The sequence below is a fragment of the Haliaeetus albicilla genome, chromosome 11 (assembly GCF_947461875.1).
Source record: "Haliaeetus albicilla chromosome 11, bHalAlb1.1, whole genome shotgun sequence".
Taxonomy (NCBI): domain Eukaryota; kingdom Metazoa; phylum Chordata; class Aves; order Accipitriformes; family Accipitridae; genus Haliaeetus; species Haliaeetus albicilla.
The window spans coordinates 42557572-42572994 of NC_091493.1; the positions used below are offsets into that span (position 1 = coordinate 42557572).

At 61.3% G+C, this 15423-nt stretch overlaps 2 protein-coding genes across 13 annotated transcripts in view; one reads left to right on the forward strand and one right to left on the reverse strand.

The window, feature by feature from the left end:
• Positions 1 to 54: 54 nt before the first annotated feature.
• Positions 55 to 2286, forward strand: TMED1 (transmembrane p24 trafficking protein 1). Its single transcript, XM_069797470.1, has 4 exons — positions 55 to 376; positions 684 to 781; positions 879 to 1083; positions 1934 to 2286. Exons 1-4 carry the CDS (start codon positions 218 to 220, stop codon positions 2150 to 2152), a joined length of 681 nt encoding a protein of 226 aa, XP_069653571.1. The 5' UTR covers positions 55 to 217; the 3' UTR covers positions 2153 to 2286.
• Positions 2287 to 2391: 105 nt separating this feature from the next.
• The window catches only part of DNM2 (dynamin 2), a 37117-nt gene continuing 24085 nt past the window's right edge, over positions 2392 to 15423 (reverse strand). For 7 of the 12 annotated variants that reach the window (XM_069797453.1, XM_069797455.1, XM_069797460.1 and 4 more), the window contains 7 exons: positions 13299 to 13412; positions 9664 to 9773; positions 9163 to 9274; positions 8608 to 8772; positions 7873 to 8105; positions 7481 to 7729; positions 6061 to 7008 (listed from right to left, as the gene is read on the reverse strand). In XM_069797453.1, the coding sequence (XP_069653554.1) occupies positions 6939 to 7008; positions 7481 to 7729; positions 7873 to 8105; positions 8608 to 8772; positions 9163 to 9274; positions 9664 to 9773; positions 13299 to 13412 (1053 nt within the window). In that variant the 3' untranslated portion in view covers positions 6061 to 6938. Of the gene's footprint in view, positions 3574 to 6060; positions 7009 to 7480; positions 7730 to 7872; positions 8106 to 8607; positions 8773 to 9162; positions 9275 to 9663; positions 9774 to 13298; positions 13413 to 15423 lie in introns of those variants that run through there. The other 5 variants (XM_069797457.1, XM_069797451.1, XM_069797456.1 and 2 more) reach the window with 2 other exon arrangements.

The following is a 15423-nucleotide window of genomic DNA, read 5'->3' on the forward strand; positions in this document are numbered from 1 at the left end:
AGGGGAGCAACCAATTAGCGGAGAGGATTCCGGGAGAGGCGGGGCAAGGCTGCCGTTCGCCAGGACCCCGCCCCGCGGGCGGCCGAGGCGCTGCCTGAAGCCCCGCCTCGCCGCTCCCGCCTCAGGCGCCCGCCGCGGACAACCCTGCCGTCCGCCCGGGCCCTGTCGGCGCGCGGCGGCGGGGCGGGGCCTGGCTTAAAGGCGCCGCGCGTCGGAAATGGCGGCGCGGTGGCTGTGGCTGCTGGCGCTCTGCACCGGGCCCGCCGCCGCCCCGCCGCCCCCCGACGCCGAGGTGACGTTCGTCCTGCCCGCCGGCCGCCGGGAATGCTTCTACCAGGGCGCGCCCGGGAACGCCTCCCTGGAGGCCGAGTACCAGGTACCGGAGGGGGGCGGGGCCGGGGGCGGAGCTCCGAGGGGGCGGGGCTTGTACCGGGCCGGTAACGGGAGAGCTGGGCCGGTAACGGAGGGGTTGGGGCCTGGGAGGGGGGGGGGGGATACCGGCAGGAGGAGGGGGGGGGGGAAGCCGGTACCGAGGGGGATAACGGGAGAAGGAGTTGGGGGGGAACCGGTACCGGGCCCATAGGCAGGTGTGGGGGGACGTAGGGCCCAGGGCTGGGCAGGAGGGGGATCCCCGGTACTGGAGGGGTGTCCCCGGTACCGGTGTCCATCCCCGGTTCCGGCAGGTGATCGGTGGGGCCGGGCTGGACGTCGACTTCTCCCTGGAGAGTCCCTCGGGGCTGCTGCTGGTCAGCGAGTCCCGCCGCTCCGACGGGGCACACACGTGAGTCCTGACCGTCTCCCGTCCCGTCTCCCGTCCCGTCTCCCGTCCCGTCTCCCGTCCCGTCCCGCTGACCCCACTCTCCTCTCCACCCCGGCAGCGTGGAGCCCACCGAGGCCGGCGACTACAAGCTCTGCTTCGACAACTCCTTCAGCACCATCTCGGAGAAGCTGGTGTTCTTCGAGCTCATCTTCGACAGCGCCCAGGAGGAGGAGGAGGAAGAGGAGGAGGACGAGGAAGGCGACGGCTGGGTGGAGGCGGCAGAGCCAGAGGACACGCTGGATGTCAAAATCGAGGACATCAAGGTGGGGATGAGGTTCGACGAGGCTGAGCGTGAGGTCCTGCGGCTGGGCCGGTATCTGTACCGGACGGGTATGAAGGCATCGGAGCCGCCCCGTGGAGGATGAAGAGCTGGACACAAGCCGGCGACGCGTGCTGGCAGCCCGAGAATCCAACCGCCTCCTGGGCAGCATCACCGGCAGCGTGGCCGGCAGGACAAGGGAGGGGATTCTGCCCCTCGAGTCCAGCGAGACCCCCCCAACAGTCCTGCGTTTGGATTCAGCAGCGCTGGGTTGACGATTGGACTTGATCTTAAAAGTCTTTTCCAACCTAAATTATTCCGTGATTCTGCTCCCAGCTCTGGGCCGCTCAGCAGAGAAAGGAGAGAGACTTGCGGGAGCGGGTCTGGAGGAGCCCACGGAGCTGATCCGAGGGCTGGAAGAGTTGGGGGTGTTCAGCCCAGAGGGGAGACAGCTCCGTGGAGACCTTCTTGCACCTCGTGGCGCTGCCCATAAAGACGGGGACAGACTCTTTCGGCAGGCTGGCAGCGCTGGGACAAGGGGGAAGGGTTTTTGGCTAAAAGAGGGGCGATTCGGCCTGGCTCTAGGGAGGAAATTCTTCCCGCCGAGGGGGGTGAGGCCCTGGCAGAGGCTGCCCAGGGAGGGGGTCGATGCCCCGTCCGTCCCTGGGACCCTTCGGGGCAGGGCTGGCCGGGGCTCTGAGCACCCTGGTCTCGGTGAAGACAGCCCCGCTCGTGGCAGGGGGATTGGACGGGCTGAGCTCCAAGCGTCCCTTCCCACCCAAACCATCCCGGGATTCCCTGAGGAGGCAGCGGAGATCGGCACGTCCGACCGGTGCCTCCCTTTCCATCCGCAGGAATCCATTGAGACCATGAAGAGCCGCCTGGAACGGAGCATCCAGATGCAGACGCTGCTTCGAGCCTTCGAGGCCCGAGACCGTAACCTGCAGGAGAGCAACCTGGGCCGGGTGAACTTCTGGTCGGCCGTCAACCTGGGCGTGCTGGTGGTGGTGGCTTTCCTCCAGGTCTACATGCTGAAGAGCCTCTTCGAGGACAAGAGGACGGTGCGGACGTAGATGGGGCTGAGGGTGGGGGACACACACACACACGGGACTCGGCTCCCTGCCGGGACGGCGTCGGAGGAGGGACGTGCTCCCCTCCGGCTGCTGCTGCTCCCTCCCGGCGGGGATTAAACCTGCCCAGCTTTGTACCGCGGTGTCTTGGAGCTGATGCGAACCTCGGGGGGGGGAAGGTTTGGGGGCGAAACCCCCCTGCATTTTGTCACTGAAGGGCCTCGAATGGGCATCCCTGAGTCTTTGAGGAAGGAATCCGTTTATTCTGGGCCCTGTGGGGAGTTGCGGGGACGAGTCTCTGGGATCCTGAGGTGGTTTATAGGCTCAGCCATAGCCGGGGGCTGGACAAACTCCTCGGAATTGCCTCCACCGGGAGGGAAAAGGGCCCCAGAGGAGCTGGAGCTGGGAAGGACTTTGCTCGGGGAGAGGGTTCCCCACTCCCGCAGCGTTTATCGGGTAGGACGTGGACCCGGCCCTGCCTGCTGGCTCCAATACGGCATGGCCAGCACCGCGGAGATGGAAACCGCTGCCTGGAGGCTCACCGCTTGCCGGAGCTGCTCTCCCAATGCCGCTGCCCTGTGGCTCGTCCGAGCATCCGCGAAGGACCTGCCGAATCCCTCCAGCTTCGGGGGAAACCAGGACTTTCCTCGGCCAACACAGAGCCAGGATTCCCCTGCCCAGAGTCTCCCTCCTTGCGGCTCTTGCAGATTCAGGGGTGCAGGCTTGGCCCTTCCTCCGCGGGAGGCATTGGAACAGAACCAAGATGGCCATAAGGAGCAGATCCAGCCTTAAAAATGCCCAGAAAAGGGAATTCAAGCGGCAAATGTCGCTCCTGGTGCCTGTAAATGGGGGGGGACGACAGAGCTGGGCTGGGAGAGAGACGGGGCAAGAAATACTCCAAAATCAGGGCGAGCGTTGGAGGCGCTTTATGTGTCGCTGCCCCCGAAAAAAACACCCCAGGGACGTCCACGAGGGGAGGGCGAAGGGGGAAAATCCCCGCGGCAAGTGCAGAGTTCCCCGTAGCTTTGCCAATGCAGCATCACCAGGAGCTGGAGCCAGTCCCAGGCTGCAGGGGGGGGTCATTATTAATCTGCTAAATCACAACCTAGGCAAGGTGAGGGCAGCAGGAAGAGGCTGGCCCGGCTTGGGGGTGGCTTCTCGGCGCCTGGGAAGTGGGACTTTTCACACTGGAGCGAAACGCTGCAGTCCCAGGAGCCCTTTTCCAACCCTGAGGTTGCCGAAAGCTGCGGGGGGAGAGGCCTCGCATGCCCCCGACACCTCGTCCTTTGCCCCTGGCGTGGGGCTGCGTCCCGGCCCCCGGCCGAAGGCGTCCGCTCGGCTTTGTGGCGGTGGGACAGCGGGGTCGGAGCAGCGGGGGCAGCGGAGCTCAGAAGGGCCGAGGCGGCGCAGAGGGAGCCGGTCTCCTGGTGGCAGGGGAAAAAAAAAAAAAAGAAAAAGAGCATTTAGAGGGATCGGAGCTCCCCTGTCCACAGGGTGGGGTGGGTGCCCCAGCCAGGACCCCCCAGCGTGGCTGCTCCGGCTGCAGAGGAGCCCCTGAGCGGGTCCCTGTCCCCCCCCCCAAGAGCCTCTGGAGTCTCAGGGTGAGATGCCCCCACAAATCACAGCCCCCCTACCCCAGTTCTATCAGCCCCCAACAAGCCCCAGCCGGCTTCCCTCGGTGCCTTCGTTAGCAATCCACCCCATTGGGACTGACAGCACTCCACCGCCCCTTCCTCCCGCTGCAGCCCCAGGAGCATCCCGTCCCAGCTGGCGGCTGCGGGATGAGCAGCCGGTGCCGGCACGGCACTTGCCATGGGGTAGAACCGACCCTGAAACACCTGAGCTCGCCGCGCTGCCCGGCACCAGTGCAAGGTCTGGCCCTCGCTCTATGGAAAATCCCCCAAAATCCCTCTTAGTGCAATGTCCGGCTGCCCTGGAGCCAGCCCAACTCCCGGCACACTCCGGTACGTGCCAGAGCACCAAGTCCTACTGAAGCCGACAGCACAACCCTGCACTGGGGGAAGCTCCAGCTGCGCCGGGACCTCCTGGTCGCCCACCACGGCCAAGGTCGCGTGTCCAGGCCTCCTTCTGGCTGCCGAGGGATAAATCCCACCGGAACCCCTCATGTCCCTCCTGGGCTGGAGCAAGACGCGGTTGAGCACCGGTTCATCCTCCGGCACTGTTTCCAAGCACAAGGAGATGCTGGACCGTGACCGCACAGAAACGCAGCTCTGCCACAAGCCGGGCAGTGGGGAATCGGGGCTGTGGGGCCGCATCCAGCCCCAGCCCTGCACCGGCCCCCATTTGCTCCAACTGGGATTTTTCTGCTACAACAGTTTTCTGCAGCCCAAGTGCTCAAAGACACGTCCAAAAATGCGGGGACCACCGCGCTTTGGCAGCACTGGGGGGGGGCCTTACACGGAGGATGATGGTTTGATGCAAATAATAAAAGATTTGGGGTTTTAAACAGCCATCAGTGAAATCTTGGTTAGAGGAGCTGGCACAGAGACAGCCTGCAGGACAGCCCCCCCTTGATCCGAGACCCCCAATCTCCCCGTTTGATTCGAGAGCCCCACAAAGTCTCCTCAATCTGAGACCCCCAAAAGCCCCTCTTGATTTGAGATCCCCCCAGAAGCTCCCCTTGATTCGAGGCCCCCCCCACCAGCAACGGGACACTGGAGGAAAAGGCAGGAGGGAGAAGGAAAGGGCGAGACCAAAACCCCCATGAAGCGCCAGAGACTTTCACCAGAAGATTTGTATTTTTTTTTCCCCTTTATTTTTTTTTAATTTTTTTTTTAGTTTATTAATAGGATACAGACTGGAGGCACTTACACATTGGCAAACTGGAGGGAGAGGAGAGGAGCGGGCTGGGTTTTTGGCCAGATGAGGTGAGCGAGGGGGAGGCCCCCGAAACCGCCGGCGGGAAGGGGCAAGTGCCGGATGGGACCCCCCTGGCTGGGGAGGCGGCGGCAGCACCGGCCACGGACTGGGGAGGGTGGTGGTGGGGGCGAGAGCTGCATAGAGCAGCCGTGCCGGCGATGCCACTGGCCCCCCGAAACCCTGGGGGTGCCCGGCTGAATGACAGCAGGCAGGGCGGCAGGGTGGGCTCATTAACGGATTAATTGGGGACGGGACACTTCGCTGCGAAAAAGGGGGATGCGATTAAGGCAGGCAGCACCGCAGCCCCATCTCCGCGCTCCCGGCAGCCTGGCTGGGCTGGGGCTGGAGTTGATGTTTTTAAAAACCTACATTATTGTTGGAGTGGTTTTTTTTTTTTCCTTTTCCCTTTTTTTTTTTTTTTTATACAATTAATACAGTCTGTAAAAATATTTACAACCTCTGCTCCCAGCCAGAGCCCAGTGGGGCAGCCAGCTCCTTGGGGAAGACCGAAGGCAGCGGCAAAGCGGGCAGGGATGCTGCGGGGGCCAAGGCACGGCTGGCTCAGGGCTGCCCCCTCGCTCCGGGCATCCTCCCAGACACAACCTCCCCCCGCCTCGGGATTTGCACAGGATTCTCGGGAGCAGCTGGATCCCCAGAAGAGCCTGTCCTGGGCGGGGGGCTCGAGGCAGCGGGGAGAAACGCTCCCTCCTCTTCCTCAGGGCTGGAAAAGCTGCTGCCGGCAAGGGGTTGTGGTGATGACAAACCGGGAGGGCACAGAGCTGCCCAGAACGCTCCGGCACGCTCCCCCCACCACAAGACCCACCTCCCTGCGTGCTATTCCAGTCTTTTTCCCCGGGTCAGCCCGGCTTCAGGCGTCACTGGCGGCCAAGGTTCGGTATGCGCCGCGGCGGGCGCTTTACGGTGAGCACCGAGTACGGAGCGGGGCGAGGGCGGGCATCGCGGAAGAAATACCTGAGGTTCGCTGCTGAGCCGGCACCTCGCGACACAAGGACTACCTGGAGAGTCTGCTCCTGCTTTGCGGCGGATTAGATTTATTAGCAAATCGCTATCTGCAGTCCCATCATTTTCCATATATAAATTTTCCTCAAAGCTATAAAAACTGAAATATAGACTATGGTCAAGATTAGCAATCGACTTTCGGGTTTGGGAGAGAAAAACCAAAAATCGCTAAGTTTTATATATAATATATTAATACAAAAATTCTGGAGGGGGGGAGGAAGAGGAGGAAAAGGAGGAAGAAAGCGAATAGGCAGGAATCTGATCAGCCCCAACGGCAGCTCTAGGAGATTCTGGGCGCAGCCAAAGACAGGCGACAGTCTTGGAGTCATCCACCTCCGAGCTCTCCCATCCCCGTCACGTACATTCAGGCCATCCCACGGCACGAATGCCGAGCGCAGGTGTGTGGTGGAGGGAGAGGGAGGGGGGGATTTCTGACAAAGTGCAATATTTGACTCCCCCCAAAATATCTAATCCTCCGCGATTTATTATACAGGGGCGGGAGGGGGGGGCAGAGCGGGACTCGGGGGCTTCTCTGGCGCAGCACCGGCCCCTCGCCGCCGTAGTGCCAACTATCTGCTTCCCGGCTCAGGCGCAGCGGAGGTGAGGGAGGGCAAGGAGCGCTGCCCGTCCTAAACCGATGTCGCCGGCATTTACATGCCGGGACGCTCTGCGCCCGTCCCGAGGAGGGGCAGCGGCGCGCTGATGGGGATTGGCCGTGGTTAAACCACTCTGCTGAGCTGATCACAGGTAGGATGGTTTTTAAAAACGAGATTAGACGCGGGGGTTGGGGGTTGTTTTTTTTTCCCCTTCTCCCCCCCCCCAAAACGGCAAAGGAAAGCGGCAGGCGTCGGGGCAGCCGCTCTGGGAGTCGCTACCAGCCCCTGGGCAGTTAATCGAGCAGGGAGGGTTCGGCCGGTCGGATAATGGTGGGCCGGTTCGGCGCGGCGGGGGGTCTTCTGCTGCAGAGAGAAGGGGAACAGAGGCGTGAGCGTGGGGACGGTGAGGCGAGGGGACCTCGTGGTGGCAGCTCAGCTCGAGGCCACGTCCCAGTGGGACCTCCATCCCCGCCTGCCGGCAGCATGCTTGCTCCCCAGCCTCCGGCGCGTGCTGCGGAGGTACCGGCAACTGGCACCGATCCTTCTGCAGGGACGAGGGGGACCAGAGTTCCCACCCCAGGAGAAGCGAGGGGCTGCGCTGGGGGGACAGAAGGGGAGCTCCAAGTCCTGCCACAGAAACCACGAGCTGCCGACTCCCCTCCTGACCAAGGGGTTTCGCACCTCGGAGGCACCGGGACGTTCAGAAAAGCTCAGCCCGAGTTGAGGATCCAGCCCTGGGGGCAGGAGACCACCCCACGCCCCCTCAGGAGGGCTGCAGACCGAGGACCAGAGCCTCCCCCAGCACCGGGGAGCCTGCTGAAATGGGTTCTCTTACCTGGGCACGCCTGGAGGAATGCCGGGGGGGATGCGTGCCGGCCGCGACGGGATCTGAGGAGGGGCTGAGAAGGGGTCATTATTAGCAGCGAAGATGTTCTGGGGTCCAGGGCGTGAGGGGATGGGGGGAGCGGCGAAGGAGGAGGGTCCCCCTGTGGGGATGGGGATCAGGGGCGGCCCCGGTGTTGGACCCCTCACGGCCGGCGGCCGGCCCGGCGGCAGGACGGCAGATCTGCGCTGAGGCGGGGGGCTGTGGAGGAGAGAAAGCACCTGAGGGAACGGAGCGCTGACAGCCCGCAGCCCTCCTTTCCCCCAGTAAAAAGCCCAAATCCGCGTTATCCCGTTGTCCACCCCACTAATTCCCGTCGGGCATCCCGTCCCTGCCAAACCAACCTGTGCCCGCTGCTCGTCTGCAGCCATGTGTCGTCCACGGGCGGGGGAACCGGCGTGGAGACGGTGCTGGTGCTGATATCCCCGATGATGTTCAAGGCCTCTTTCAGGGCATGGTACATGCGCAGCATGTCGTCCCTCCTCTGCGCCTGGTCAGCCGACTCCTCCATCAGGCTGTTCTGGTCGGCAGAGGAGTACAGGTAGGCCAACAGCTCCGAGTGGATGAAATCCTTGGTCTAAAGAGAAACAGCAAGCCAAGGTCAGCCTGAGACAGCAAACCCGCTGGCTCGGAAGCTGGGGGAGTCAGCTGGAGGACCCAAAGCCATGGAGGCAGCGGGGGCCAGGGGACACCTCTTCCAGCCCTGGAAGATGCGTGGAGCCCCAGTGACTCGGGACTTGCAGGACAGTTCAGCGTCCCTGGTTTGCTGGAACCAGGCGGGAGCAAACGCCAAGAATCAAAGTGCCTTCTCAGCAAAGCCGCTGCCAAGCAGCTTGAGCACAAAGACATAAAAATTAAGAATCAAAAGATCATCAAATCCCACTGTTCAGTTCCGGCTCGGCGACGAGCGTGGCGCAGCCCATCTGACTCCTACTAAAGCCGAGGGGGGCCCAGGGCTCCTCCCCAGCGTGTGCTGCCTGGAGAACCCCAAAATCCCCAGAACCCCCAGAAGCTCCCTTCCCTCTGGAGGGGCTGTGTCCGTCTGAGGTTCCCCTCCGCCCCGCGGCGCAGCCACTCACATTGTTTATCATGAGGTGCATTATCGTCTTTGGCATGAGGTCCCGGATGGACTTGTTGATGATGCCGACGTAGGAGTCGACAAGGTTGCGGATGGTTTCCACCTGGCGCTCCAGCTGAGGGTCCATGGAGAAGGTGTTCTCCTGGGCGCCGTCCTCGTTCTCAGTCTGCTCAGGGAAAGCAGGGCACAAGTTACTGTCGGGATCTGACAGACCCAGAAAGAAACCCCTCTGCTCTGCACATATTCCCTGTCCCTTCCACCTATTTCCATCCTACACGGATGCTTTTTTGAAACAGAGTTTATTTCGTAGCCCGGAACGACTAGATCCATCGGCTGGGCAGCACAAACTAGGGCCGCGTTATAAAGTTCATCCTCTTCTGCGATACCACGGCATTTTCCAGGGTATCCGAGAACCTACTGTGACACACCAGGACCCAAGCCAAGAGCTCCCAAGTCTGAAGGCTCCTCTGGCAGCCTCTCCCCAGGCTGGTCTCAGACAGCACCCCTCGGCCAGCCTGCTCTGGGAGGGCTTGGACAAGTCAGAGGGAGTGTTTACTTGGTCTTTCTCTGGGTAAACTCCCGCTCGGAGGAAGGAGGCTTTCCAGCTGTCCACATCTTCTTGGGAGTCGCAGGCCAGCTCAATCTGACGGAGATCTTTGTACACGTTCCTAGGAAGAAGGCGCAGAGCCGGGGGTGAGGACCACGGAGGATGGGAGGCTCGGTAGAGCACCAGCGAGGCCTCCAGCACCTCAAGCCCTCAACACCAGGATGCCCGAAGAAGCCCGAAATCCCTCCAGAATGTGTATATAAATATTGGCAAGCTTCTGCTTCCTCTGAAGAAATCCTCCCCCACCAGATCACAGATGCTCCTGCCTTGGAGCGCGACACCGAACGGACGGGGAAGCCGGATGCACGGCCTGGGTTTGGACCAGCAATGACTGAGGGAGGGCAAAACCATCAGCCCGTCAACCGTGGAGCGTGTTCGGCAGCGTTTTGAGCCTGGTGCGATACCCAGAGAGTGAAGGGATTTCAGGAGGCTCCTGCTCACAGCCCTTACCTTTGCTCTGTGTTGAAGATGGCAAAGACGTGCTTGTTAGACATAAATCCCTTCTCCACGTCCCTGATTTTCAAATTATCCAAAGGCAACATGTATTTCTTCTCCTTCTCCTGGAAGAGGGGACAAGAGGAAGGGAGAGATGAGAGCGAGTGAGCACAGCAGCGCTTCGCTAATGCTGATTAGCCATCCTGAGTAGAACGAAAACCCAACCCCTAGAAACACAGCGGAGATCAGAACTCCTGCGACGGAGGGGCAGCGATTTCCTCAAGCTCACACCAGAGAAGGTCCACCAAGACACACTTTTCAGCTCAGCCCACAGCACGCGATTCCCTGACCAAAGCCAAGAGCTTTACCTGAGACGGAGCAATCTGCCCTCCCCAGGAGCCTGCCCCTCGAATCGGCAGCGCTCTGGCACAAGAACAGACCACAAATCCCTTTTGGTGCTGCTCTGGCTACCTGGCTTCCCTGCCTTTCCAAGGATGCATCCGGCAGCACCAAAGAAACCACTGGAGAAAGGGATTCGGTCCCTCCAGGTCGGCAGGCAGCTCCAGGATGCTGCCCGCTGGCAGCCCTGCCTGTGCTGTAGCTGCCCTCCCTTGGCACGGGATGGGGCCGGCTCCATCGGAGCCCACCCTGCTGCCTCCGAGGGGCCCCAGGAATTTCCCCCCCAGTGCCCGTCCCTGCCGGAGGGGATGGTTGGAAGGAACCGGGGCCTCGCAGTCTGGCACGAAGTCGGCTGCTGATTTAAGAGGCTGCTCTCCAGCCCCGCCGAGGGGCCACCCAGCCGAGTCACTGCCGAAACGCCACATCTGGAATTGTTTAGAACAGCTCCAGCTCCACTTTGTCTCCAGATGCTGCGCACACGGTCCCAAAAAGTGACGTTCGCCTTTGTAGAGAGGCCACGAACCCAAAGACTTCCCCCCCCCGCCCCCCTTCCACCGCCGCCCCACACTCCTCCTCATGATTTCCTGAAAAACCCACAACTTTTTTCCAGACTGGATTCAGTTGCAAGGACTTTGCCACGTCAGAAGAGAGACAAAGCAGTTTCCTTTCGCCCATCGGGCTTCTCTCCTTATTAAAAAAAAAAAAACAAAACCCGGGAGGGGGAAAAAATTAAAAATAAAAACCGCCCCCGTGGATGCCGTGGGAAGCCGGAGACTCCAGCCCAGCCTGCCCAGTGTTCAGACTACCTGTTCAGGAGGGTTTAAAGTTGTACAGTAGTCTGCACATTGGTTAGATCGGGTTTGGCCGAGCAGCACCCCAGCAGCACCCCAGCAGCCGCAAGGTAAGGGCGGGGGGGGGGGAAGCGAGCCCGGATTCGGCCCTTTTTGGGGAGATTTTTGCTCTGACTCGTGGAGGCGGCGTGGTTTTGGGGTTTTGGGTTTTTTTGCCTCGGCGGCACAAGCGGGAGGGCAGAGACGAAGCGGGGGGAGCCCGGCCGGGCAGTGCTCCCCACGCTTCCCCCCCTTGCAATGGGGAGGCGAGAGGGTGGGCTGCATCCCCCCAAAACCCCAGGGTGCTGGGTGCCGGCTTAGCAGCTCTTGGCGGTTCATTTTTTAACGGCGGGGGCTTGGTGGGGGGAGCAGGGGTAGGGGGGCAGGGAGAGCTGGGCTTGCAGAAGACAGAGCCTCATTCATCCCGAGCCGGCTGGTTCTCATTACCCGCCACGGAGGGGCCAGACGTACCCCCCGAGAGGCCTCTGCGCAGGAAACCGGGGGAGCACCGGCGGGCTCTGAGAGGGGGGGAAAGCACGCCGGAGGGAGGTTTATCAGCTCAACATGTTTCCTTCTCTTTTAGGAGGCAGATTTAAAAAGGGGGCTGGGCGGGGGGGTGGCCGGGGAAGAGAGGTTAAAATCTGACTCCACGGTTCGGGAGAGACGTTCACCTTTGCAGCTCACTCGGAAGATGAAGGATGAACAAAAGAAGCCCAGGCTTTGCTCTCATGCCTGATGTCCAGCTGCTGAGCAGCTCCCGGGAAATAAAAGTTGTGTTCACGTCTCCTTTTTCTGACCCGCGTGCTGGGCTCTGGCGAGGCAGCAGCCACACCGAACCCCTTGCATCCCCCCAAAACACCCTGCAAGCCAGCCCCCCCACCCCACAGCATCTGGCCAGGAGGCTGGTGACGTAAGGGGAAAGGCGAGATCACAGGCCGATTTTCAGACTGTGGGGGCGGAAATGCTGGAAAATCTGAAATATGAAAGTAGCATGGCCGAGACCACGGTGCCATGGAGGAGATGCTGGCTCCGGCGCTCATGCCGGCCCCGGCAGCTCGGACAAGAAGCGGGCAGGAGATGCCGGTCTTGCCGCCGTCCCGTTCCTGGGAGGGTTGAGCCCAAAGAAATCGCTTTGGGTTTGAGGGGTGAAATGCTGTTTCCAGGCAGGGGTGAGCTACCAACACCCTGGCCGCCCCAGTACGCCGGGGAGCGGGATGTCCAGCCCGAGGGCTGGGGCACCAGATCCCCTGACATGGGCAAACAGGTCCGGGAACAGCAGCGGTCCCTTCCCAGACACCCGGTGAGGAACAAGAAGGGACCTGTGGGGTCCTGGCACAGAGAAACCCCAGAAGCGGAGAGAATCGGGTTCCCTCCCCATGCCCCTGGTCTCCCCACGCTCCCGGGGGTGGCTCTGGAGGGGGATTGGTGGCCGGAGGGTGGCTGGGCACCGCACAGGCCGGTCAGGACAGCGTGCAATGCCCCCCACGTGTACCCCACCTCCTGCCCGCCACAGGCAGGGCTGCCCAGGCTTCAGGCAGCGGAGATGCCTCAGCGTTCTTTGCTGGGAGGGCGGCACAGGCTGCAGCCATCTCCTGCCCACCCCGATCCCGTTTCCCATTTCCCTACAGCTTCCAAGATCTTTTCGCAGCTCAATCGTAGTGTGGGGATATTAACCCCATCGGCACCTCCTGCCCGAAGGCAGCTTTGGGATGACGCGTGATGTAAGAGCAGCGCAGCAACCCCATGGAGAACAGCCAAGGAGGGGGTTCGGGGCTTGGTGACAATGCACCAATGGTCCCATGGGGTCAAAGACTAAGTTTTCCTTTACCCGCAGCCAAGCCCTGCACAGCGCTGGTGTTTTTTCTTTCCCTAGGGCCAGAATGGACATGGTTTCCCCTCCTGACCACCTGCATGGCTCCTCTGGCTTTGCTTTGCTGAGACGGTCAAACCGGGAACTGGCTGCCCTGGGTTAGGGGGCCGGGATGGGGCAGGGAGGTAAATGGAGGTCCCCGATCCTTCTTGGAGGTCTTGCAACAACACCATTGGGGACAAAGAAAACCTCCCCTGAAGGAGGCAGGGCACAGGGGATGCCTGCACAGCGTGGCCACCCCACAGGCTCGGCCAGGGCCGGGCAGCTGGATCCCGTAGGACCTCCGCTTGCCAATGTCTCCCAGTTTATCTTTGTTTACACAATCCCGAGGTCTGGGGGAGTGTCTGGAGACATGGAATTTGCTGGCTGGGGCTGTGTGGTGTCCGCAGGGCACCCTCCAGAGGAGACCCACGCTCCTGCATGCCAGGAGATGGACAATGCTAATTAGTCCCGGGCGCTAATTCTCATTCCCAGCCCGAGGACCTTCTCACCCCAGGCCCGTGAATCACAGAGCCTCCCCTCAAAACCCGTTCTTCCCCGCTCGCACATACCTCCTCGTCCTTGTACCAGGACAACGACTCGGCCGTCAGCACAAACCAGTATTCCTTGGAGCCTCCCTTCATGATGCTGATGTTGTTGATGGTCAGCCAGCCCCTGCGGATCACCTGGAGACAGAGGAGTGGTGGTGGGGAGCGGAGGGGAGGAAGGAAGAAGAGGTTACAGGCTACTGTGGAGTCTCCAGGGGAGTTCCCCAGATGGAGAGCAAGGAAAAGTGCTCCTGAGCTCGAAAGCCCACCTAGACCCTTCACAGAAAGCCCTAGCCTCAGCAAAAGACCCTCAACCAGACAGAAACTGAGACCCCATCTTATAGGTAAGCTAGCAGCACGTGGGGGGGACGTCTGGAGCTCTTCTAGCTCCCAAAGCTGGATGAGAAAAGCAGTGAGCCCCTGCCCACGCTCACAGTAAGATGCTGCAGCACCAACAGATCTAAACCCAACTCCACATTAATTCCCCATGGCCACTGGTGCCACCTGGTCAGCCAGCAGCAGCCCAGACAGGAGAGGTGATGGAGAGCAAAAGGTCCAGCACCTCAAAGGGACAAGACAGGAATTCAGAGCGTGTCTTGGGTTTAAGAGAGGACCGGAGCTGCCCGGGGGCATTACGGTCTCTGCCGAGGGCTGTTTTGGGGTGTCCCGCACAGGGGTGCTGGTGCCGGTCCTTCCCAAAGGTCAGCACGCAGCGCAGCAGTGCCAGGAGCCCCGTAAAAAGAGACCTCAGCCTCCATCCCAGCCGTTTCAAAGCCGTCGTCATGCCACCTGCGAGCAACACCAGAAAAGGTCTGCAGAGACTAATGGAGCCCCATCAGCTGGGGCACGTTCCCAGGAGCAACCAACTTACCCAGTCCAGCAACTACCGGAGCAGCTCTCCCCATCCCTGTTCTGCTCAGGGTCTCTGTGAGCAACGTGCCCTCGCTGAGGGCGGCCACGGCAGCCCTCAGCCTCATTATAACCGAGGAATCCTGTGTTTCTCACCCAAACCCACTCCCCCTCTTGTGCATTGACCCCTACCCCAAAGCAGCCTCCCCCCAGGATAGCTCCTCTGCCTCCTTGCAGGCAGGACTAGCCGGCAGGTTTTGCCGAGCTCGCAGCCCCACAGATAGACCTCGCATGCAAACACGTAGCAGCAGCTGCCGGCAATTGGGGCAGCAGCACGCTGAAGCGAGATTGCCGAAGCCTGACGTTGCAAGCAGCAGTTTTTCACAACACAATGCACAAGGACCACACTGTCTGAAGCAGGCGGCAGCATTCCCTGTCCTATATCAGCCCGGGGAGCTAACGGCTGACCACTATCTCCATCACGGCACTTGTGTTCTCTCCCAGCGCCAGTGGCAAGGAAGCTTGCACAATGGTGTAGCTGGTCCCAGCACCTACCGGACAGGACAGCAGAGCCCTCGCTAGACTATCCCACGCCTGTCTCGGCACTGTCAGAGCTAGAGAGGCACCATCCTGCTGATGCCAAGGAGCATTCCTGTGCCTGTAACGGCTTCCCCAAGACAACAGCCCTTGGGGAACAACTCCACCTTCACTGGATGCACCTCGGCGACAGCAGAGCCCCACCAGGACACCTGTGCCGGCTGGAAAACATCATGAATTACCACAAACCCCTCGCAGTTGCGAGAACAGGCAACGGAGATGGGCTGGAAGCTGGAATCGCTCCTAGCCTTGAGTCCAGACAAGCCAGGACTGGACTGGGACGAGTGAGCACGCTGCTCGGCTGAGCAGAGGATTAGACCCTGCCCAGGTGCTCCCGCCGGCCTCCCACGAAAGGGGCAGCAGATTGACTTCACCAGCAGCACAACCACCATCTTTGGGACAGGCCGGGAGTTTTCTAAGCTTTTCAACTGCAGGCAAGATTATGCTCTGCCCGGCAGGGTTCCTCCATTGTTCTGGGAGCTATTGTACGGAGAGGAAGGTCACCGCGGCTCGGCACAGACCCCAGGGGTGTGGCAGAAGCCTTTAGACCAAGCTGTGAGTCTCTCTCCCTACCAAGGGCTGCAGGGGAGCGGCATTCTTCTCACCATCACCCCCACGGTTTTACTGCGGAGCTGCTACGCCGGCCGCCCCATGAGCTGCATGGCAGGACCACGCTATGCTTCCAGATGCCGGTTTGCCTGCA

Bases quoted from the DNA above. Each gene is read 5' to 3' on its own strand.
- TMED1 (XM_069797470.1), top strand. From the start codon at position 218: ATGGCGGCGCGGTGGCTGTGGCTGCTGGCGCTCTGCACCGGGCCCGCC. The intron at 782-878 runs GTGAGTCCTGAC...CCACCCCGGCAG, and splicing joins CGCTCCGACGGGGCACACAC to CGTGGAGCCCACCGAGGCCG. The intron at 1,084-1,933 runs GTGGGGATGAGG...TTCCATCCGCAG, and splicing joins TCAAAATCGAGGACATCAAG to GAATCCATTGAGACCATGAA.